The sequence below is a fragment of the Pararge aegeria genome, chromosome 22 (assembly GCF_905163445.1).
Source record: "Pararge aegeria chromosome 22, ilParAegt1.1, whole genome shotgun sequence".
Lineage (NCBI taxonomy): Eukaryota > Metazoa > Arthropoda > Insecta > Lepidoptera > Nymphalidae > Pararge > Pararge aegeria.
Window position 1 is genome coordinate 1,096,005 of NC_053201.1, and position 26,794 is coordinate 1,122,798.

The 26,794-nt window shown below is 37.6% G+C and overlaps 1 protein-coding gene across 3 annotated transcripts in view; it reads right to left on the bottom strand.

Moving 5' to 3' along the window:
- The window catches only part of LOC120633916 (LIM domain only protein 7), a 236,275-nt gene that overhangs the window by 68,211 nt on the left and 141,270 nt on the right, over positions 1-26,794 (bottom strand). For all 3 annotated transcript variants that reach the window (XM_039904319.1, XM_039904317.1, XM_039904318.1), the window contains one exon: positions 5,054-5,254. In XM_039904319.1, coding sequence (XP_039760253.1) covers positions 5,054-5,254 — 201 coding nt within the window. The remainder of the gene's footprint in view (positions 1-5,053; positions 5,255-26,794) is intronic.

Here is a 26,794-nt window from a genome sequence, read left to right on the forward strand (position 1 = left end):
TACCCCTACTAAGTTTCTACGGGATATCGCACCTGAACATAAAATCGCTTTGCGGCACGTCTTTGCCGGAAGAGTGGTTACTAGCCACGGCCAAAGCCTTTCACCAGACCAGACTTTTCAGAGAAAATCCAGAAATTATAAATTCCCAAACTGCCCCCGCCGGGCTCGAACCCGGGATCTCCCACTTAAAACCATAGCGTTCACCGCTGCGCCAATGTGCTCGTCCAGACTTACTGGTCGGACGTGTGATTTTGGTAACAATTTTGTCTTCGTTCATATCTTTATATGAACAAAATCGATAAACTCATTAAAGCCTTGAGGAAATTACGACGTAGGACGTTCCACTGACCTCTTTCAAAAATAACAGATAGCGATTTCTATCGTTGAAAAATGTGTTTTTTACTTCATAAATGGTAGGTTTCTAATGAGCAGACGTACATTTGCATTTCACTTTGTGTCTAAGTACATACGTCCGTGAGTTTCAAAAACATTGCAATCAATCTTTGAGAAGTCTTTGAAGACTATTCTTAATTATTCATGCTGGCTTATGGGGCGCTGATCTCACTAATATATAGGAACATTCTTATAGTTGGTACTGAATACATGTGACCTACAAACTAGTCATTGGCATTAAAATTCGAATTTTACGACCTTCCTGGCGCAACGGTGAGCGCTGTGAATCTAAGTAGGAGGATCCGGGTTCGATTCCCGGCAGGGGCAGTTAGGAAATTTATAACTTCTGATTTTTTTCCGATCTGGTCTGGTGGGCTTTGGCCATGGCTAGTAACCAGCCTAACAAAAACGTGCCGCTAAGCGATTTATTGTTCCGGTGCGGAAACCTATTAGGGGTATGACTTTCATACTACCTAAAAGGTTAGCCCGCTACCATCATAGGCTGCATCATCACTTACTATCAGTTAAGATTGCGGCCAAGGGCTAACTTTTGGTGGAATAAAATCTCACGCCTAGAGTTAGGAAATTGTGCACATTCGGGCTTCGAAAAGCACGTTGCTGTCTAACCCGGTCGTTTTTTTGTTAATTTAGAGAACTTTTAACTTTATTGTGTGAGAAAAGAAAAAGGTATAATTGGAAGACTACAAAATAACACATCAAAATCCCCGCAAAGATTTCCGTACTCGATGACGATATGCAGATATCACTAATTTATGTCCGTTCCTAGTAAGACGATTGTTGATATCGACTTTTTGTTTATAATTACGAACGTTATGTTTAATAAAGATTATCCCTACTAATATTATAAATGTGAATGTAAGTTTGTTTGTTACGCTTTCACGCAAAAACTACTTTACCGATCCTCATGAAACTTTGTACAAATATTCTTGGAAGTGTTAGAAGTAATATAGGATACTTTTTATCCCGACATTACGCTCGGTTCTTTTGGGAGAAGGGATGAGTGTTTGACGATTTTACACTATAACTCCGACAAATTATAACCGATTTAAATAATTATTTTTGTACTATAGAGGTTATAATATGTGTTTAATTTTGCCCAAACTGTGGTTGGAGATAGAGGACAGAACTCCTCAGCGGACAGCAGCAAACCCCTCATTTAAGGCTTAGCGATACTGAATACTTTAATTTTTTTTTAAGATCTACAACTAAGTTTAATGCCACATCAAAAAAACAAATCAAACGCAGACAAAGTCGCGGGCAACAGCTATTATTATTATAAATGTATTGCGAAGTTACAGCAAGTATATATTTCTCCCCATTTGGCACGAAGGGATACGTGATTAACAAAACTATTGTTCTAGATAGGAGTATTTGCCGCGCACTTTGCAAGGCTTCCACGGACGGTAACCATATAGGTTAATGAGAGTTTTTATTCTATTTTACGACGAGGATGTGGGTTACGTTATATAATACTTACACGTTTCGGTTAATGACTTCACCTGACCTTCGTTATGTAGCTATTTTATGAATAAATTGTGGATAAGATTAGCTGTATAATAAAATTGCATTTTTCGTCCGCTTTTGGATATTCCTAACTCATAATGAGGACAGGATGAAAGGAAGTTTCGCATTCTGGTACGATGCTGAGTAGACTGCATCATCACTTACGACTAGGCAAAATTGTGGTTTCTGCTTGTAGAAAAAAAACTCCTCGGTTAATACGTATGAATGAAGATCTATTTCACTCACAACTAGCTTGAGTCGGAGAAACCTCAGGCATAGGTTTCCTTCCAATAATTTCCTACACCGGCCTATAATTCGACGGCCGACTGGCGCTGTAGGCGATCCTGCATTCTGAGTCCAAGGCCGTGGGTTCGATTCCCACAACTGGAAAATGTTTGTGTGATGAACATGAATGTTTTTCAGTGTGTGAGTTTATCTGAATATTATAAGTGTTTATGTATATTATTCATAAAAATATTCATAAGTCATCTCAGTACCCATAACACAAGCTACGCCTACTTTGGGACTAGATGGCGATGTGTGTATTGTCGTAGTATATTTATTTATGAATTACTTAAAACGCATAACTTTATATACAAAATTTACGAGGTGATCGAACTCAATCCCCTGCACGGCTAGCATGGGCAGGAGCAGTGGCGCGCATAGGGGGTATGCACAGGGTATGCAGATGATATAAAATGTCCAGTACGAATTATATAAATCTTAAGGATAGTCATTGTAAGAGTAATAAAAAGCATAACTTAAGTACTGGAGATTTTCTTCATTTTATATTATCTGCATACCCTGTGCATACCCTCTATGCACGCCACTGGGCAGGAAACAATTATCATCCCGGGGAAGGGTATAAAATTTGTCTTCTCCCACAGCTTAACCAACTCAGAACACTGGCCACAAGTGGCAATAATAATATATGTGTATATATAAAAGGGGGTAAACTTCTTCAATTCCAAATTCTCGTGCTTTAGCAGGTGGACACGTTATTTATATCCCCTGTCAGGGGATATAATGGGGGATATAATTTTTGTCTCTCCCTGCTGGGGAGATGAGGTCAAAATCACTAGGATATCGCCACTTTTCAGGCACCAATCTGGCTCCAATCAGAGCAGTTAAGTTTATTTTTCAGCAGTTTGGTTAAAGGGCTCCGACAGATTAACTCATGCCTAATGAATACCCAAATATCTTAACGACCGATTCCATGGCCATCGGCTCCCTTGTCAGACATTCGAAACACCTCAGGTACGCGAATGACTCCGTCTATACAGTATACATTCAGGTGTATAGCCGGAAGTGCGAGACGCCAGCGCCGGCGGAATGTCACGTGTTTCCGCCAGAATTGTTAACCGCTTCCTAAGGACGAGTTACCACCGTCTTGGATTGTAACTAAAGAAAATTTACGTTTGATCCAAGTTATCATTAGGCTTTGTTCACACTAAGCGGAGAGGCAGCCGCGTATTGTGAGCAGTCTAACTTTTTTTTAAATTCCACTACAAGTTCAGTAAGTCAGTGGGTTTAATGGCTTGCTGGAACTTTGAACTTTAATTAAAACTGCATCGTTGACACTGTGCTGATAATGCGCTATAGAGTACAATGCGCGTGGTAAGTCCTACGCATCAAAACTACCTAATACTATGTACCTTTCTTTTTTTAGTACAAGTTAGCCATTCAGAGCAACATAATTTGTAGCCTCAGAACTGGGTTTGCTTGCTCGCAATCGAGTAAACATCTGAGGAGAAGGCTCTTATTAGCAAAGAATTAGAGCTCAAAAATTTCTTTTCTTTTTTTAGATCAGGATTTTGACCGATCGTTTGTAAAACTAAAATAGGAAATACTGGATTTGTGACTCTAAAACGAGTGACATTAAGTCCAGGTTATTTTGGCAATACGGAGTTTGCCCTGTACTAAGGCTTAAAGATCAGGTATGCCAGTTATATTAAACCCATACCCCAAGTCTGTTTCTACTCAACATCGTACCGGAACTCTAGATAGCCTGAAGGCACGTTTTTCTCGGTAAGGTGGTAACTAGCCACTGTCGAAGCCTCCCATCAAAACTGATCAGAGAAAATTCAGAAATTATGTATACCCAAATGGTCCCTGCTGGGAAGTGAACCTGGGATGGACCACCGCGCACCGCTTCGCCACAGAGGTTGTCAAATTTACTGCTTTCTTGTTTTATTACAGCACTGTTTAATAGTTAAATATTTCCATAATGCACTGTAAAACTTTCAGTGCATTTAATGACGATTTATGTAACTCAATTGCACGTGATTAACAAGATTAAAGTAAATAAACCGTCTATAACTTAGTCACAACGACGAATAAATTGCAGAAGTAATCGTATTCGAGAGAACAAAAATGGGACTCGAGTGGAGAATTTAATTTGCAATTAATTAAAAGTCGTCTCATTACTTAACCCGTGAGCGTGCAGCTTTAATCTCTTGAAATAAAAAGTGAAAACCACTGCAAAGCTCAAATGGTGCTGAGGTAATTAAATTAAGCGCCTTTATCCGGTCCCCGTACATTGTTATACAATAATAACGTGCATTACACGACTAGTGAGTTAATCGCGTGTTTTTGTTAAAGCCCACGCCCGCCATTTTTTTCTGCTCTGATTTGCACTGCAAGATTTACTGGCACAGATCAAACTAAGTAATGTAATGAATGTTCTCAAGGCTTTTTGCTTAACTTGTGACATGGATTGCCTTGTTGGTGTAGTGATTATCACGTCTTTATACCGATCACGAGACTACGGGTTCAATTTCCGTGGCCTCAAAAATTTACGGGTTTTCTGTCAAGAAATTTTCAGTACCAGCTATAAGCGGGAATTGACGCGGTCCACTCAAATAACTAACAATTTATCGGTATGGTGTTTATCTAGCGACGGCGGAAGCCTCTCACAAAATCAGTCCAGGGAAAAATCTGCATTTGTATGGTGCCAAATTATGTAGTCAAATGGCATTAAGAAATATGAATTTTGGTGTTACTCTTTGATCAAAAAATTTAAGGGGTGTGTAACGCAAGCTGACAGCTTGTGCTGAGGACGCGTCATGGTCTCTTATGGTTAATAATAAATGGCTATGTGTTAGTGGTATAATATGGCCCGCATAAGCCGACTCACCGACTGCCAGTCTTCCTGGCGCTCGACGCGCGCCGGTTCTGTCTTCTTGGCGAGCTCGGCACGTCGGAGCTGTTCCCGCGCGCGGTGACCCAGCTCAGCAGGGCCCACCTTCACGAACTGCAGCGGGTTGGCGGCCGGCTTGCCGGGCAGTACCGCCGCCGTGTGCGGGCGGGTCGCGAGGAAGTCCGCGCTGTCTGTGGTCTGTGGACAACGATACCTGCATCAGTACTGACGAACAATAATCAACCATATCACCACCACACCACAGGGGACGGGTCTCCTCTTAGAATGAGATGGGTTTAGGATGTAGTCAACCAAATTGTCCTACTGCGGATTGGTGCACTTCATACGCCTTTGAGAACGTTATAGAGAATTCTCAGCTATATATATTAAAATAAAATAATCACATTTGGTTTAGGTCTTCAAAAAACTGCTTATTATAGTACCTATTTTCTTTTTATTCCGCGACATTGTCGTTTATAAAAAACAATAAAGTTTCCCGTGAAAATAGAATAGAAGCTAACTCTATTAAAAATTTGGTCAAGATCAGTTAAGCTGTGAAGATGTGCATAAGTAACAAAGGTTTTTTTTTTAACTTAACTGCGACACTCTGGTGCTTTGCCGGGATAAAAAGTAGCCTATATCCTTCCCCAGGGTATAAGCTTTATATGTGCCATATTACATTAAGCTCAATGCAGTGGTTGCCAATGTGATTCTCAAATGATTCGGCTCAACGGTTCGGATCGAAACACAAATAGAAAGACACACTTTCGTTTTTAATTAAAATAAAGGTTATGAATGAAACAAAAGTGATTGTTACCGCATTGAACCACATAACCCTTTCTACTATAACTAGAACGTACAATAAAAGACGGATTAATAAAATCTAAAGCGGTTCAAATTTGACGAGAATACATCACTATCCCTATCCTTACTAATATTATAAATGTCAATGTAAGTTGGTTTGTTACGCTTTCACGCAAAAACTACTTAACCGATCCTCATGAAACTTTGTACACATATTCTTGGAAGTGTTAGAAGTAATATAGGATACTTTTTATCCCAACATTAAGCTCGGTTCCTTTGGGAGAGGGGATGAGTGTTTGACGATTTTACACCATAACTCCGAAAAATTATTACCGATTTAAATAATTACTTTTGTACTATAGAGGTTATAATATGTGTTTAATTTTGCCAAAACTGTGTAGATCTGATGAATGTGGTTGGAGATAGAGGACAGAAGTCCTCAGCGGACAGCAGCAAATCCCCCATTAAAGGCTAAGCGATACTGAATACTTTAAATTCTTTTAGAACTACAACTAAATTGAATGCCACATCAAAAAACAAAATCAAACGCAGACGAAGTCGCGGGCAACAGCTAGTACAGAATAACATCACAAAAACAAAAAAAATGCATTTAACTGATTCGAATTGGACCTCCTGCATTTAAAAGACATGCCGGAAAGCAGTACCGGAATGCTTAAATCAACCGCATGACTTGCCGACTCGAAAAAAACTAAAAAAGAAGGGAAACTCATAGCTTCCTGCAATAAAAACATAATAAAATCACGAGTAAAATGAAAAGTGAACGCTTCATGCTACCGAAGCATTAGCGGAGTGTAAAATTACGTGTATAATGAATTGGGCACACTCGCGGATTGATTCAGCTTTTCAATGAGAAAATGGCGTAATCTTAATCAATTGAAGCACAATATTGAATTCTACTAGCTGTTGCTTATGGCTTCATCTGTATTAATTTTGGATTTTTTCTAAATCCAGAAACCCTTTATCTCCCGGTATACAAATGTATCCTAAAGCCGTCTCCAGAATGCAAGCTATTATGTTTTTTTAATCCTGGTAAAACTGTATCAGATTTTCCGGGATAAATATAGCTAAAACGGTTAAAATTTTCGGGAAAATAAAAAAAAATAAAAAAATCGAAAGTTAAGGTACAATCGGCGGCCTTATCGCTTAAAACCGACCTCTACCAGGAAACCTACCAAAGGACATGAAATTAAGAAAACGGTCGTACTTAGTGTATATTATTTAAATAATATACATAAAATACAAAAAATACTAATAAATCCATCTACATATAGAACAGTTGAGCCGAACATAGGGAACGAAGAAAAAATAATTTTATAATTTTTTACCTACACTTGCAGGTTTTTATAATTTTAAAATGTATATGAAAATCTGTAGAACCGACAGAATTTGAACCTGCGACTCTCTGGCAATCGTGGCCTGAGCGTTTTTGCCACTAAGATACGGTTCTCCTACCGCCGATGCCGAAATTGGTATTGTATGTATTTTATATCAGTCTGTCATTCGATTTTTTTTAAATCCATTCCGCCCTTGGCCATCGTGGTGGACTACGGCCTAAACCCTTTTCAATCTAGGAGGAGACACATGCCCTGTAGTGGGTCGGTAATGGATTGATGGTAGTGACAACTATTTTTGGATTTCAAATAGTTACTACAAAACTGTCCTACAATTTTCCTCAGATCAATACTTTAAAAGATAACTAAACAAAATTTTCATAAAAATTACGCAGTGACATCCAAAACATCAGCTGCAAAAGTGAGTGTTGTCCAAAACATTATTTTCACAATTAAATGATAGGTTAAAAAACATAAATGTTTTTGAAGTCACGAAAGGTACATTATAATTTATAAATAGGTATTAACTGGTTACGTGGGTCTTTAACTGTCTAATAACAAGAAAGACGATAAATACCTATTGCGAAGCACGTCCATGATATCATATTAAAAATGTCCATCATAATACGTTGATACCTAATTACTAATAATTGTAATTACAGCTCTCAGTTTATAAGTGAAGTCACACACGATCCGGTTTAAACCTGACCACTAACGGAATAACGAAAAGGGTTTCGTTGGTTTGTTGGCTGATTTTTAAATTGGGTAAGGAGTAAGTAATCATTGAATAGATCCTATTGTAAGCTGCTAGGTACTTAGGTTTTTAATTTTGTTTACAAATTCTCAGTAACATACTGGAGTTAGTAAACTGGTATTGCCAGCTACCGTGCCTCAGGAAGCACGCTAAGCGGACCGGTTATTAGTACTAGCATGTGATAGTCGTTACAGCCCCAAAACGCATTGGTCTAAATTCCTCTGTAGGGAGGAAGGAGGTCTGTAACCAGCTGCAGAATATGAATGTGTAGATAATGAATAAAGGCTCCTCATAATTGCTTAAAGCAGTATTATTTTAATATTGTTGACACTCTTGTTCCAGTATTATAATTCTTATTTCAAGGCTTAATAGCTATGGCCATTTTTTTAACGATCGATCAGAATTTTGGCATAAAGGTAGAAATGATAACATAGTGTACGCTAAGCAAAAATTATTGAAAATTCATTGCCTACAGGGACTTAATAGCGGTTAAAAATTGTATGTAAGTGTGTCTAAAATAGAGCTTCACTTGAACGAAGCCGTGGGCGAAACCTGATAGCTACATTTGCACAGAGCTGTCCGGTAGACAATCGGCAGACCGGTGCGTGTGTGTCCGACATAACGCTTAATATTCTCAAACGCTCGCGTCACTCATCTGCCGTAACACGTAATACGTTAACGTTGCACAATGTTTAAACATCTCATCTGCGGAGAGCGGCCGACATTCTTTGTTATATTACGCATAAAAGATGCAGTTTTACACATCGTACAAAACCAACAGAATGTTGAAAAGAAATCTTTCCTGATATTATAAATGCAAATAGTAGATTGTGCAACAAGGGCATAAAATAATCCATACTAACCGAGCCGAAGGCAAGGGTTGACATTTGGTCGCAAATAAGAGAAGTTTTTATGATTAAGTTACATACTTTATTTTCCACTTCGATTTTAAGGGAATTCGTTCGAGTTCGAGATCGATTCGCAGGTCGGTGAGTTAAAATTACATTTGAGGATACAATGGGTTTTATAGCCGAGTAAAGCACTGCTTTTAATATTGAAAGAAAGAAATAAAATAAAATGAATTATTTATAACTAAGACAAAATCTTATCCCACCTACAGAGGCCTTACTACCATCGCTTAAGGAGTATTATTGAGATATTTTACGTTGTTATTTGAGAATCAATTTTCTTAGGACGTTAGGGTATGCCAAATAAAGATAATATACCTACTGTTTTAAGCGATGGCAGTAAGGCTCTTTATTTGCTTACAACTTACATTGGACTTTTTTTCACTGTACACACCTCCGTGCGTAGGAAAAAAGACAAAAGTCCACACTGGCAGCTGTGGGAGTTAAATTTAAACTGCAATCCGATGGCGCTCTAAATTTCCGAACGAGTAAATTTAGAACCACAGACTTAGTTCACGATACACTCTTGTCACTCGTGCTATTTTCGAACTCGATCAAATCAAACCTCACTTCGGGCACCAGTAGTAACCCAATTTCGTAACTGGAATTCGAAATTTGAAATTTTATTGACTATTGTCGTCTGTTGGAAACATTAGGTTAAGGATACAAAACAAAAAAAAACAATATCTAACCGAAACCGATGGTAAAAGTTATATTGTTCAGTTGTAATAATTTTGGATTTGACGAACGACAATTACAATAAAAAAATTGTGTGAGTATACTACGTTTATTTTAATACAAAATGACATCTCAATTTGAAGAAAAAAAAAGTAAAATTTGAATAACGTAAATAATAAAACCTATATTTGACTAAACAAACGCAATGTTGAAAGTTACCCTCTTTGGCTATTTGAAAAATTAACAACAGTTTAAGGTAAAGAGGATACAAACAGAACGTTGTTTAAGACATACATGAAAACAACGAAAACTTTACAAAGAATTAACTATTAACACTGGTATTAGGTGTAAACCATTTTTAGGTTATTTTTAAAATAAATAAATGATTGAAACACCAAACGCGGTGTAACTAATGACTGTAAACTATAAAACGTCCGCAAAGGCTACTCCACTTATACTAGATTATGACTTACTACGCGCTTAGGCTATTTAAAAAAAGAACTACTGATTAAAAACCAGTTTCAGACTATTAAATAAACGAAATCAATAAAACCACTTCACCGACAACAAACTAACACTCGTATGCTATTCTGTGCAAGTTACGCGCGCGCGTTCTCAACTTGAACAGAGGCAACTGGCTTTCGCGCTTTTCCATCGAGGGAAAGTAAAACCACAGTTAATTAATACGGTAAGTATTATTAATAAATACTTAACGCTAAACTTAATGCACGGTGACGATTGAAGCGCGGTTACGAACTATTAAAAATAATAATGGCGTTCCGCGTTATTCAATTTACTCGTATTATCGTGACCAAAACTTTTGTTTATTTATAAGCAGTATCTTTTGAAGTATAACTTAGATATTTGATGAAAGTTTTGCATTTAATCCAAAAGGCGCTGTGGAAAGCTCTACATTTACAGGGCGGAAAATTCATTTAAAAAAAAGTGTGTAATAATATTTTATAGGGATATTTTTTTTTTGCTTTAAGCATTTCTGGCACGTAATGAAAATAGGATGAAAATAAATGATTCCGAATGAAAGATAGGACGTGTGGCAAGTTAGATATATCCATCCAAGCAACTGTGAAAACCGAGAACTTTGTAAGTTTTTCAAATTCTACGGGTTATATTCCCGTAATGCTCGATTAAAAAGTTTCAAGCATGCAAAAACATTTCAGATTTCGCAATGCAAAAAAAATTTATTGATCAGTTTATTCGTCTAAAGTATTCGTCTAGATGCAATTTTGAAATGTCAAGTCTGTCTGTTTGTAGTTACTGTACAAACAGACAGACTAAACATCCTGAGTTTGGATATAAATATTTTGACGAAAAATATAAATTTTTATTGCATTTTCAAATGTGAAAATTACTTGGTAACCTAATTCCCGAACTGGTTGCGGGCTAAACTGTTTGGGAGTATAGTAGTCATACCCCTAATTAGGACGATTAGGGGGTCTGACATCGTCTTTGTTGGTAGGGTGGTAACTAGCCACGGCCAAACCCTCCAACCAGACGAGACAAGAGAAAATTCAGAAAATATAAATTCCCAAATTGCCCTTGCTGGGAATCGAACCCGGGACCTCCTACTTAAATTCACAGCGCCCACCGTTGCGCCAGGGAGGTCGTGATTTGCGGAATTCCATGATATATTATGAAAATTAAGCTTAATTCGCACAGTATAGTAAATTAAGCTTAATTTTCATAATGTCGCTTTGTTTACAGGCGATGGTTATTTATTTAGCATTAGATGGAACCATCTGCTTGAACCGTCGTTTTTTACTATGAAAAAATAAGCCTCCAATACGGCCAAAACTATACATTTATTTTTATTACGTTTCCATGGTGTGTGCGGAACCCAGAATGTTTAAAGAGCCAACTTTCATTTTCCCATTTTCGCTCGCGTGCCCCGGCGTCGTTATTTAACGAGCGAGTACGACATACCTACTCTGTCGTGTAACATGTCAATTTATTTACCGCTCGATGGCTATTGAATATGTGCACAGGTTCAATGCATTCACTATGATTGACTGACTCGAACATTTCCGGATGTACGGAAATCATTGTTTTTTTTTAGTTAGGTACGCCTATTGAGCGGATGTGGGATGCGCACGCGCAGCGATATTGAGTATTTTCTTCTAATCGGCTTGGGCGTCGCATTACCTTAATACTTATATGCCAGACGCAAACATTGGAGTGTATAGTAAGGGAAAGACTAAAAAACATTGTAATACAAATTTCTGGGCAGCACAACACAATACTATTCTACCGTTACTACAAAAACTTCCCAAGTAGCTACATCTAATATACAAAATGTAATATAATTGCCCAACAACTTGTGCTGATAGGAAGTTAATTTGAATTTTCTTAACATTATTAGAATACGATTTTATTGTTGTCATTATGTCATTAACAAAAATGTGTTTTAGTAAGTAATTTTGTAAAAATCAACTTAAAAACTCAAACTTCTTAATTATTATGTACGTAACAATGATTTAACGACAGTCCCAAAAGAGGATACACCTGATATTATATTGTACGTACATTGTTTATGTAATATCATTATAGCGTATGGCGAAATCGTGGGACTTGTGTTTAGCGGCGCAATTAGAAAGGAAGATGAGATGCTGATTAATTAGTCTGTTATTTAATGCGCAAACTTAAAAGTTACCGATTATATGAGAAACTAGGGTTTTCGAATAGTATTCCTAGCATTAATTTTTGCCTCTGTGGCACTTTAACTATACGAAAAAAAAGGTGCTGGAGTGGGGACCCCGCTCTGGAAAGCGAAGTGTTGGACCCCCCACGAGGTAAATAAACGACATAAAACGAGTCTGAGGAATTCGCTGGATACAAGCACAAAACCATAGCGAGTTGAAATCCCTACAAAAGACTTATACCTAGCAGTGGACGTCCGGTGGTTGAGATGATGATTAGGAAAATAAACGAAATATTAAAAACATAATTATGAAAAATAAGCTTCATTTGCTAAACTCCGCGAAAGCAGGAGAATCTCTATGGTGTTCTTTATATTCCACACCAAACCTTATACTCCACACCAAAACGATCTTCGGCAATATACCCTCTACGCACGTTTCAGGAGATGTTGACACTACAATTAATAATTGTTAACAACTATTCATTATTAAGTCATGGAATTCAGCAAATTAACGCCTGCTTCTATCCAATATTTGAAAAAAACGTTTATTAACAATTTAAACATAAAAAACGATTTCTGTTGGTACCCACACAAGACAAGCCTGTATCGAGGGTGCCGGGGGGCCGAGGGATTAAAGCGTTGTCTGGTAGCTGGCGTGGTAATAACCTTTAAAAGTGCTTATTAGGCTTACTTGAAATAAACGAAATTTGAATTTTGAAAAAAAAAAAACCCGTGTACAATAGCTTCAATTGCTCTCAACATTTATTTCTTTACTCCGGGTAGTACAACTATTGGCCCAACCTGGGAATCTAACTCAGGACCTCGTGAACTGTTGTCCAACGCGCTTACCACTAGACAAGCTATGACATATAGACAGTTATTGTAACAACATAAAAAAGTTGTAGTTTGCAGTAGAATAGAAACAAAAAATAATACTAACCTTATTCTTAATTCTTAACTTAACAGCTCATTAACACGTTATGTTTTGAACTTTTTTACTTTCGGTATGAATTCAACTAATACCACTAATGTTTTTAGTAACAATGCACCTATCAGGGTGACGCTTAACGGTATACTGAATACTGTTTACCGTACGTAAACGTTGTTACGATACGAACGCTTTCCCCAGATACGTGACATTTTTGAAAATTTGTTTAAATCCCTTACGCCGCCCGTGCTAGCATGCGTGCTGTGACCTAATACATAAGGCGACGCATCACAAACGGGTGAACATCTTAGAGCGTATGTTTCTCTTCTTTCTTTCAACTAACTCTATGCCAGAAATCTAGTTGATCGGTTGCTAAGTTAGGGCAGGAAGGACAAATAAACAAACAAACACGAACGAATTTATAATATTAGTAATAATAAATATACTACGACAATACACACATCGCCATCTAGCCCCAAAGTAAGCGTAGCTTGTGTTATGCGATGCGATAGTGCGATTTTATGCCATGTACAGGTACCTGGTACATGGCATAAAATCGAAAAATTCCCTTTTTATGCATACCCTGTGTGCACGCCACTGCATTCAGCTCAGTGATTCCGTGCGTTTTATACTAATTTTAATCCACTACAAGTTAGCCTTTGCGATCTTTTGGAAAGTTTTGATGCAGTCTATGATAAACGATTCAATTTAACCCATACCGAATGTCTAACGCAAAAATTCCAGTTTCCCTCGGTAAGATGTAAAGATTGGTTGCATCGTATATGTCTAGGCATTTGAAGTTATAGTGGACAAACATACATACATGAACTGATTGATGAAAATATTACACTCCTTTTTGGACAGTCGTTTAAAAAGAGCGCCGCGCGCCGCCTTAACTGCGCAAGTAATTACGCATTTAGCACAACGCACTGCATGTAACAGCGTACGCGAGCGGAATGCGAATTACACACAAGATATACTTTAACGGTATTAATGATGATCTTTGTTATTATGTTTCATAATAATCATCTTATTACCCACCCACTTTAGGGCACAGGTCTGCCTTCAGAACGAGAACAGTTTAGGCTGTAGGTCACCACGCTGGCCATGTACGCAGTGGCGTGCACTTCATACAGGCACAAAAGCATTGCATACCCTAAAATTTAAATATAGCCCGAATAAGAGGAGGATTTTTTTCCATTTTATGCAACTTTCTGCTGTATGCATACCCTGGTAAGAAACCGAGTGCACGCCACTGCATGTACGTATTGGTGGGTACCTTAACACATGTTTGAGAATATTTTGGAGAAATCGCAAGCATGCAGGTACACAAAAATAAAACATTATTATTAGTACTGATTATATTATATCTGAAACCGTTATAGCTCAGTGTGTAGGACTTCGACTTCACTTTCGGGGGGCAGAGTTCAGAGAACTACGCACCTCAATTTTTCTACGTTATGTGAGTTTATGCAATTAAAAGATCACTTGCTTTAACGGTGAAGGAAAACATGCAGGAGAGAGCCCTGTAGTGAGCCGGTAAAGGGTTAATGTTGATTTTATTATATCTAACGGTAAGTAAAACATAACCTTTATGTTTTTTTTTAAATTTTATTTTACAAATATACGTCGGAATAGTTATTAAGTGTTTTATCATGCACTGAGTTTCTTACAACCACGTCTATTTCATAAGAGGTTTACATATTAATTTAGAAAAAAAAAGAAAAGAATAATTATTATATATAATTATATTATATATCTTGTACTAACGCTCATAAGCAATGACCGCGTGTCGCGTGACGTTGACAAGGCGACGTTACGTAATTTGTACACTTTGACTTTGCCCAGCGTAAGGTCACTGTTATTTGACCCGCTTGACCTACGCTTTGGAGCAACCGGCAATACTGTTGCAACTATGAAAAGCTGCTTAAAAATACCGAAAGCGACGTATTGTAATTCTATCCGACGTCCCTGTCATAGTTTCGGCTGCTTTTTACTCAACCAACCTTAGCGCCGCTCTCAACAAGAGGACATATCCTTCAAGACCCTGACGATCAGATTACTACTGACAATGCTATCACAACACACGATAAACTTCTGCAAAGCGTCTTCGCCGGCGAAGACGAGGTCCCCGACTTCTGACGTCATCCGGACGTGGGCTCACACCACGGCCTCGGAGGCGTGCGGGCTCACCGTCCGAAACCCTTTCACTCCAATCGTCACTTGAGCCTAGGTTCGGCCTCACATGAGGCGCCCTCAGGCCGACGATCCCTACGCTTCTTAGAGCCCTAGGGTTCAAACTCTTCCTGGAGCCCAATTCCGAGGCACGCCAACAAGACCGCGTTTTGCTGTTAAAATTATTCGGGTTAATAAGCAATCAAAAAAAAAAAAAAAAGACGTATTGTATAAGGTTCATCATTATATCAACCAATTAGGCTACTACAAGGCACGGGAATCAACAAATGAAAAGGGTTAAAGCCGTAGTCCACCACGCTGGCCTAGTGCGCATTGGTGGACTCCACACGCCTTTGGCCATGGAAAACTCTCAGGCATGCAGGTTTTCTCACGATGTTTACCTTCAACGTTGAAGCAAGTGATATTTTGATAATAATTATGATGATGATTATAGAAACATAAATTTACAAAACTTCCACAGACACACTCGCACAATAATATGCTATCAATAATGATCTCAGACAGGTTGTAGGTACTTATCGGCTATTTTGACTCGTCAAGTAGGTAATTATTCTATTTGTTAAATTTAATTAGCAACGAATCGGTTTCAAAACCGGCATTTTCACTGATAATTAATAAATATTTAATTAAATAACTAATTATTTCACTTAATTGCCAAGCTATGACCTACCTACAGTGTTCTATTAAGACAAAACTAATCATATCATACTAATTGATCTCACTTCTGAAGAATCATTATAAGTGCATAAGTGTTTGTTGTTTGACCATCTTTCACGCAGCAACGGAGTTAAGGTTCATTACATAAAAGGGCCGAAGAATATCTACATACGAGTATATCTAAGTCTTTATTATCCCAGGATTACACATTTAATATACGAACAAATTCAAAAATGATATTTTATTTAAACAAGTACTAAGTTTATTCAATTGGCGGTTGCTTTTTTGCTTTATTTATTTTTTTACTAGCTAACCTGTTAGGGGTACAGTAATTATATTACTTACATACCCCTCATCGGGTTCCACGCTAGCCAGGGCCAGCAAAGAGGACTTGACCTTAACCCCTTCTCATTGTGGGAGCAGACCTGTAGTGGGCCAGTAATGGGTTGACATGATGATGATGACGATGAGAGGTCGTAAAAACATGTAAAAAAGTAATCATGTTTTATATGTAAGTAATATTTTTAAAAAGGTGGTATTTTTATCTCACACGGGATACGAAAGTAATTTATACACTTAACACGGAACCCAATCAATACAAGAGAGGATGTCTTCATCGATATTTTTTGCCCGACTACGGAAATAGTATCGACGGTTTTTTAAGAATCACAAAACAGTCAATGTGATAGTAAACTTTTTACTACTGGATTGATTGAGGTGTGGGTTCACAGTATAGCTGTAAGCACACACGAGTCCGGCGGAGGTCGTCGACCTCCGGTATCGGTCACCCAGCCTCCATTGTTTATTCCGTGATAACATGCCTTAGGTGTTTCCGCTTCTTACCTACTGCCTCTCCGAGGAATTTTAACTACATCGTTGCTATATTAGAAATAAATAATTTATATACTATGACACAGTGGCGTGCACTTCATACATGCACAGAAGCGCTGCCTACCCTAACATTTTCGTATAACTGGCAACGGAGGAGAATTTTCCCATTTTATGTCATTTCAGTTCTTTATGTTTACCCTGGTCCAAATTCCTGTGCACGCCACTGCTATGAAAATACTAGGCTAGTTTAGTTACCGCCTTACCGAAAAAGTCGTGCCGCTAAGCGATTTAGTGTTCCGGTGCGATGACGCGTAGAAACCGATTAGGGCCATGACTGCCATACTCCCTAACAGGTTAACCCGCTACACTCTTAGACTGCATCATCACTTACCACCAGGTGAGATGGGGATGGATTGTGTTAGGGGTACTAAGTTGACAGATGGTTATTTTATTTTTATAAATAATACACATAAATACTTAAATACAGATAAACACCCGGACACTGAAAAACATTCATGTCCATCACCCAAACAGTGTTCAGTTGTGGGAATCGAATTCACGGCCTCGGACAAAGACGCGGTAAACAGCTAGTCACCGTATAATGAACTGTTGCCCGTGCTCTTATCGATGTCCCGGTTTTTTTTATCGCGCGGGAACCTTTTACCTACTAATAAGTAGGTGAGATGTCGTTACTTAAAATGATAAGAGCTTAGTTGTTAAAATAAACCAAGGGTCTTGATATTATCGCTTTAAGCATTAGTATTTTGATAGTGTTTACGTTTGCTTTAGAACTATAACCCTTATTTGCAAGGTATTTCATCATATCCACCCAATACAGAGCACGGGTCTCCTCCCGAAATGAGATTAAGGCCGTAGTCCACCACGCTCCCATGATGGCCCTAATTACTTAAAACGCACAAAACTTAGAAAAGTTGGAGGTGCGTGCTGGGATTCGAACCCCTACCCACTGCGCTATCACCGCTTCTTTAATATAAGCTGTCATTCATATAAACTCGAAGGCCGAGCGGCGCAGTGGGCAGCGATCCTGTTTTCTGTATTCATAAAAATATTCAACAGTCATCTCAGTACCCATAACACAAGCTACGCTTACTTTGGGGCTAGATGGCGATGTGTGCATTGTCGTAGTATATTTATTTAATCTGTCATTTTGTCTGGTATGAGGTTTTGGCCTTGGCCACCACCTTACTGACAAAGACATGTCGATATTTTCAGAATTCCCCGGGCGTCTAACAAAGCCAAAAAGATGCCGTGGTGGGTTTTAGTTTGGGTATACCCCCCTTTTGAGGGGGGAGTCCCACATAACCTCCCTCCTGCCCAAGGGTCGGAGGTAGCCATAAAGCCTAAAAAAGGGTACGGGTATGTCGCACAACAGGTTAGCCCGTTACCATCTGAATTAGCAACTTAACTTATCTCTAGTTGAGGTTGCAGTCAAGAGCTGAATTGCAGCAAAAATAAACGCTAATAATTGAATAAACCTTTAAAGGTTCTTTTGATACTGCAATTTACGACTTTCTTCGCACAAATTTTTATTGCCCGCAGATAAAATAGTCCATTTAATTTTTCGGCTCCAAATTCAAATTAAATTTATTTCAAGTAGGCTTAAAATATAAGCACTTTTGAAACATCAAGTATGTCTGTATGTCGCGACTCTACCACCGGTTCGGAAGACAGATTCTACCGAGAAGAAGCCGACAAGAAACCCAGCAAGCTATTGCTGGGTTTCTTTTCCAACATCATTTTAAAATTAAACAATCATTGTTCTCTTGTGTGAGATGAAAGCGGAGCTGCTTGCTTCTAAGCAAACTTGTCTTTCAGAAATTTATCAATAGTATAGTAACTTCGATGTATTAAATGTGTTATCATGTATTCTTTAAACTTATGCAAAGGTAAATCTAGCATTACCTTCGGTATCATGTATGTACTCAGCCCCACAAAGGTTTTCTGCTCTTTTTTTAAGACGATGTGCTGATATCAAATTCAAATTCAAAATTCATTTATTTCAAGTAGGCCTAATATAAGCACTTTTGAAACGTCAAGTCTATCTGTTTGTAGTGATTCTACCACCGGTTCGGAAGGCAGATTCTAACGAGAAGAAGCCGGCAAGAAACTTAGCAGTTGCTCTTTTCCAACATCAACAATTTAGATTTTACATTTTAACATTCATTTTTCTATCTTGTGAGAGCTGAAAACGGAGCCGGATGCTTCCAAGCAACCTTGTCATTAAAAACCTCGCTGTAATAAATGTGTTTTAACAAATTCTTTAAACTTGTGCATTGGCAAGTCCAAAATCACCTTAGGAATCATATTATAAAAGCGTATACTCAATCCCACAAATGACCTCTGTACCTTACGCAGACGATATGCAGATGACACTATCTATTATCTATATATTATCGCTGTTTTGTTTTACAAAGACTAAATTATAAAAAATATTGTAGGTATTTTTTTTAATTGTTCACGGAGAGATTCGCGTGATCGAAGTTTGTACTCTATAAGGATACTTGAACGTGCTTTAAGGGACAAAAGTAAGCCGTCTGAAATCAGCACAATATTTCCACGACACCTAAATCTTTATCCACCAATCGGAAGTCCGGCGTTATTCAACAAAATAAAAAATCTAAATGTCCGGACGAGAGTATCAAACACCCGATAGCTTACTCCGGCGGTATCCAATTACCCCCTATTAGTGCATTTGTAAGGATTTGTGACGCGGGCTCAGCTGCGATCGATGACGGGTCAAGGAGGTTTATACCGGGGTTCGATTACCGTCTATGTACTCGTATAACTCCGCGATAATACATGCCTGGAGTTAAATTACATTGTAATAGTGATTAGTAGAGAATGGCACTCGATTTTTAAGCATATGATTAACGTAATCCTGTTTAACATACAACAATAAATTTGTGGACCTTTGTATTATATTACAGCACAGGGTATGCAGATGATATAAAATGAAGAAAATCTCCAGTAAGAGTTATACAAACTTCATGGTAGGCTTTTTATAACTCTTACAATGCCTATCCTTATATTTTTTAGTAGCTGTTGCCCGCGACTTCGTCTGCGTTTGATTTTTTTTTTGATGTGGCATTAAATTTAGTTGTAGATCAATAAAACTTTAAAGTATTCAGTATCGCTAAGCCTTAAATGAGGGGTTTGCTGCGTTCCGCTGAGGAGTTCTGTCCTCTATCTCTAATCACAGTTTGGGCAAAATTAAACACATATTATAAACTCTATAGTACAAAAATAATAATTTAAATCGGTTATAATTTGTCGGAGTTATGGTGTAATATCGTCAAACACTCATCCAAAGGAACCGAGCATAACGTCGGGATAAAAAGTATGCTGTATTACGTCTAATACCTCCAAGAATATGTGTACAAAGTTTCATGAGGATCGGTTAAGTAGTTTTTGCGTGAAAGCGTAACAAACAAACTTACATTGACATGTATAATATTAGTAAGGATAAGGATAACTCATACTGGAGTTTTTTATATAATCTGCCAGCTTAGTGTATACCCGGTAGGCACGCTACTGGGCACAAGAAGCTTAACTCCTCAGCCAAATGGTGGCCATTTTGTAGGACGTGCTCCTTGTATACTCTGCTGTATATGTTGCTCTGATTATGTATGATATGATTTTCCAGTCATCAAGTGTGCGCCGCTATTTAGTCCCTCAATTTTTGCTATGACAAAATTACATAAATAACCAACGGGTGGGTGGGTTGGTTTTTTGGATCTCTGTATTGTAACCATTTCTTGTTTCTCGTAGAAATGTAAAGGTATAGGAATCCCATAATTTTTATACTCGTATTTACATTTTTGGTGTATTTATTAAGCACTGGGTTTCTTACCATACAGCCGGATACTGATATTGTAAGAGTTATAATATATCAATTTTAGGGTAGGCACTGCTTTTGTGCAGAGCTCGCCACTGTTATTTAGTCGCTGGATAAGTACAAGCGGCACAACACCGCGCCGTAGCGAGTGAAAATCCCTAAAAAATACCTTGGTTTGTCAAAGAACGTTCTGTGGCTGAGATGGTATTTAGATATTGAACTTTTTTTTCTATATACTTACTCTGTCAGATGTATTGCCATGTAAATTTGGCGCTCCCAGAACAGGTTTCTTATTTCCCTGATAAGGCTTAAAAATGTTTTGTCTCTGTCGGTCATTTGCTATCGAAAAAATGGCAAAACATCGACGCAACTGTTTTACAACGTTTATTAGTAAGGGGGCTAGTGTAGAAAATATCCATTCCTCGACTAGGTATCTGCACAATTACAATAACATTCCAAGTAAACCACGGTTATAGCGCGTATCTCCCATAGACTAGACAATGCACAATAGACTAAGACCGACCTTGCCGCGGTGAAAGTAACTGCATGACCTGCTTGCGCACGCGACACTATCACTCTTTCTGGATTATAAGCCTCAACAGACGATCCAACTTTACTTTTAACAATCCAAAAGATTGAGCTTTTTAGTTCGATGCATGTCTCTGGTTTATAGTTGCATTATTGCTAATGAAAAACAATTTTGTCATTTTGTGTACCTACGTTTTCTAAGTCTTTACATTTCCGGTTTTTGATTTAAAGTCGACTTTTAGAAACTCAGTTTCTAAAAGTCGACTTTTTCATTAGCACGGTAGAATATTACTAATAGGAAGCAAAAGGAAATAATTCTTTTTGTTCGTTTTCAAAAACCTATATTGTGAATCGCGATGGTAATATTACTATATTATAAATCACAATTTGCGGCACAACTAAGGCAGACCTAGTAAGACGGAAATATTAAATCAGAAGCAGAGACCAGCACTTTTTTGACAACCTCTGACACAGCACTCTGTTTATGGTACTTTGCGCTAGGGTTGACTCCTGGCTGCCTCAATTTAATACACTCATTATGTTTCTTAATTTGTCTCATATAATCATCGAATGCCATGCCAATGAGTTATTAAAAGGATAGGCAGGCCTGTAATTTAAAGGAGCGATCAAGATTCCAAGAAATACAAAAAATCGGATTGTGTGATTTCAAGTGTCCTTCATTCACGCAGCGACTTTTGCGTTTATAAAAGCAAAAGGAAAGTAAAGATACAGTACACGCGTATCATAGACACACACGAAGCCAATCAATTTATCACTCGGCTGGAGAGAGATCTACTGAAGCGCGAAGAAGTCAGCGGCTGAAGTTAGCTTGAGTTGGTAGTTGGTACGTCTATAGACACTTAATTTTTTCTCTCGATCATTGTCATCGAGTTAGTACTCATTCGTCATTATGATTTATTATTCTCCATCTGCTATTCAACGAAATTTGATTCATCGTTGACGTTTCTATGGTATTTTTTTAAATCTGTTATCTAGATTGATATTTAGTTTTTAACTGTTGATATAAAGTTTGACGAGCTGTCTCGAGGTAATAGAGAGAGTTGCAGTGTTGTCCCTTAAGGAGAAACCCTACTTTCTCGAAATGAGGAGACCTGTGCTGTGTGTGTTTAGTGCCTTTAGCTCGTAGGAAATATGACTCGATCCACGGCAGGGACAATTTGCGAATTTATAATTTTTTTTCTGGTCTGGTTACCACCCTACCAACGGAGACGTGCCGCTAAGTTATTCAGGTAGAAACCGCTAAGGGTTTAATAAAACTTCCATACCCCTAACAGGTCAGCCTGTTATTCCAGTAGCTTTTAAGTTATTTCAACCTCATTTAGCAGAACTCAGCACCCAAATAGGCTGCTGGTGAGTTTCTAATTATGTATTTTACATGAAAAGTAAACATTGAATTTATCTTAAGTATAATAAACTTTCCGCAAAGTAAAGTCACCTCGATTAAGAGATAACGCGAGCGGTTTTATCGCTATCAGTCTGGCATTCCTTGTTATTGTGTTAGGTCAATATTGTCACTTTTAGAACAACTGTCTGATTTTACATAGCTTTTAGTTGCTGGGAGTTTAAGTTTAAAATGTATGATGTAAATATTTAATCTAGTTCCGTCCTTTTTTAGCAAATATGTAGGTGGGAGCGGCTGGATATACGTGGCAAAATATACAATGAAAAAAAGCAGGAGAATCTGTACGTTGTAATTTATAATTTCATCAATATTTAATTCTTTATACTCCACGCGAAACAGATCTTCGGCAATGCATTCTTCTCTACGCACGTTTCGCTCGGCGGACCATCCTCAGGAGATTTTGACTTTACAATGAATAATAGGAAAGTCAATTCACTAAGAGCTGTGCCCAGCAATGAAATCGAAGTTTCATTTCGATCGATTCCAATCGTTTTGTAGACTATTATTATACTGTTGCGATGAAGTGTCAATATTATGTATGGGAATATTGTAAAGGTGAATCAGTTGACGGCAGCTGTTTAAACAGTTCCGGGTATTAGCTATAGCCACTTGTAAAAATTAGTTTAAGGGGTCAAGGAAAACGAGTGCTTATAGACTAGGTACAATTTGTTAAATTTTTTCACTGTAAAATTATTCGTCATTTTTATTTATTGTATTGCATAATTATAATTACAGAAACAAAATGTCTATTAAAAATAATAGACGATGTAATTGTATGTGTGTCTGTCTGTTGCATCGTATTTCCCGAACGGCTGAACCCATGTTGATTTTGTTTTTTTTCGTTTGAAAGGTGAATAAGTCGATAGTGTTCTTAGCTATGTTTAATGAAAATGGGTCCAAGATGGCCGCCGCCACAAATTGACGAATTCAATTTATTTTCACAACTCCTTCAATATGGGTGTCAAAATATGATAGGTCTTTACTAGTAGCAGATGCGTTAACCCATAGCAGAAGCCAGAAATGGAAATGGGCAGGTCACGTCGCACGTACCCCTAATAATAAATTGACAAAACGCACATCTCTATGGAAAGGTCCAAAGGGCATTAGAAAACGGGGTCGACCAAAGGTACGATGGGCAGATGAATTAGAGAGTGTGGCTGGCGAGAACTGGCTTGAAAGAGCGCTAAACAGAGCTGAGTGGCAGAAAATGGAGGAGGCCTTTATCCACAAGGGGTACTTGGTTTCATAACTCAATTTGTCAAAAGCTATATTCTTATCTATTTTTATATTTCTTTTTTTATTTTATTTTTTGTTTATATTTTGAATCAAGGAATAATAAAAGGCTTTTTTATTTTTTTATTTACTAGTAGAATAATGAACCCTATATTGAAAGCCGTGGGATTTTAAATTTATATTTTTGAACTTAAGTAAATGTTATTATAGTACTTGTTCTTCTTCTAGTAGGCAGTTATCACAATAAATCACGGCCAAAAAGAAACTTTAACTGCTTAATTTGCCGGGAAACTTTAAGCTGTAAAATCACGTTTTCCATAGGTATATAAACCTCGTGACACACAGTCAAACACGCAAATCACTGTACCAACGAGACAATGAATCGCACATGAATAAATGAATAAACCATACCGCCAAAGCGTCGCGTGCTTAGTTTATCTTTAATATTCCGAAATGGGTTTTTCTGATAACACCCACGTAGTCTAATAAAGAAAATTCACGCTGCGAGATAAAATAAAACAGTAGTTTGACCTTTGAGCTGGCTGCTCGTAAATTGGTACAAAGTGGAGTGACTCATCGGGACAGGTTACACGCCTTTTGTTTTCTTAATGAAATGCTAATTTGGATTTTTGAGATAACCTTCGCTATTACCTATCGATACGATAGCGTTATATACACAACATATAGTTGTGTATATAACGCTATCGTATTTTTTTTGTCACCTCTAATGAGCTCAGCGGTGTGCACTTCATACATTCATAAACGCAATGCCTTGCACAAATTTTTTGCAACTTATTCATAAAAAGTTTATACTACGCCATCTCTTTGCTTTACCTCACTGCAAAAGCTATAACAGTTTATTTTTATTTTAGACTTTTAACTGACTATGGTAAAGTGGTTAGCATATTCGACTACGAAAACAATATCCTAGGTTCGATTCCTGATTCAGAAAAGAAACTGATAGAGAACAACTGCTATGTTCTTGCAGGCTTCTTCTGGGAACATACGCTTTTTCAGCCGATGGTAGAGTCGCTACAAACAGACATACTTGGCGTTTTAAAAGGCTTTTTTTAATTTTAAACTAAACGTTAAGGCATGTGTAGTCTACCAATCCGCACATGGCAAGCTTGGTTGACTTGGGCCGAAACCTTTCTCATTCTGGGACTCGTGCTTTAGGTCGATATTGGGTTGATAATGTTAATGATGATAAAAGGATTTTTCAAGATAGATTGGTTGTAGTTCGTTTATTAAGCAGAAACTCTGGCCAGTGACAAACGCTTAGAGATATAAATTAGGGGAAAAATTACTATAGGAGTCGCACCAAAACAAATTGCATGTAACGCTTTAGTATAAATAAGCCAAATATAAAAGATAGAAATAAGTTGCGCTGGCGCACATTAATTATGCTACTCGTTTCGACCTTAACCTTTATTTCGTTGACCGCAAAGGAATTCGGTTGATTGCGTTACATCGTGAACAAACTTAGTCGTGACTCAATCGATATATTTTCCGTCATTACTTATTTGCGGTTTTTCTTTACATAAGCATCATTAGGTACCTAATTTTTACTAACTACCAAAATAATTGTTTATACATTTTTACTTAGAATTCCGAAACTTATAATAGGAAAGCGGATCCTTTATAGGATTTCTTTCTCGCCTGTATGTTCGTCCGTACGTGTCAAGTTTGAGTTATAAATTACACACTTTTAGTAACTTTACTAAAAGCTCTGTATATGACCGAACACCTAGGTTTCACGATGAGGTACAATTTTGAATGGCACGAAGATAGGTTTTATGTACGAAAGAAAAATACAAAAACCAATGATTTCAATTCCCATGTTGGATGAGATACACATTGAGCAAAAGTGCGATGTTTATGTGTAGGGCTTTATTTCTATGTTCCATTCTTATACATAGGTAGCTGCGTAGTATTTCATTCTACCTAGCAAATTTAAAAAACGACGTAGCGTTAGCATTTTATAATTGGAAGGGGGGTGTTTGTGGGTTAACGGTTACGATTTTTTATTATACGTACAGAATAACCCGACATCTCTTGCTTACAAGGCCACTGAAAGTTCTCCTCAAGAGAGGTCACGAAAGTCGCGTACCTTAGTTAACGCTGCGAAATGGGCCAGTAAACAGAAAGTCAATTAGTACAGCTTTGTACTCACCCGACATAAATTAATGCAATTGAGCCCATCCTTTGTGTCAGGGATGATGCACTGACCTCTAAACTCATCATGTGTATTTAGTGCACACTGCAAGTGCCAAAAAAATAGGTCATTGTTACTAATAACGCTTTATACATAAATATACTGCGACAATACCATCGCCATCTGGCCCCAAAGACTTATAATATACAGATAAACACCCAGACGCTGAAAAACTTCCATGTTTATCACACAAACATTTTCCAGTTCTCAGAAAGCAGGGTCGCTGCCCACGGTGCCAACCGGCTGTCAATAGTTCATATCACATAGCCTTCTATTTACATTATACCAATAGTCGGATGGTATATTTAGAGTGGTATTCGTTCATGTAATTTAATTTCTTTTTTGCGACCCAAAATAATAATTGTATGCGGGCGCTTCGTGTACATTACGTTTCAGAGTTTTTTTTTTTTGCAATTAGCGTAAATATACTTTTATTTAATCTCAAAATGTTAAGAAATTACTGACAAAACCTCATTTCAAATTTGCTTTATAGGAAACTTAGCAGCAATTTTTTTTTTGTCGACATAATTTTACTTATTCGTGTAAAGTGGATAATCATTTGTTCAGAATTATGTTCAAGAGCATATTCTGCTTCGTCGTTAATAATAACTTTGTAAATATTCTAACAGTTTATGTTGTTCGAACATAATTTGGGTGAACTCAGCATGTTAAGGCTGTTTCTATAATATATCTGGACAGTTTATTTTTTTAGGTTTTTT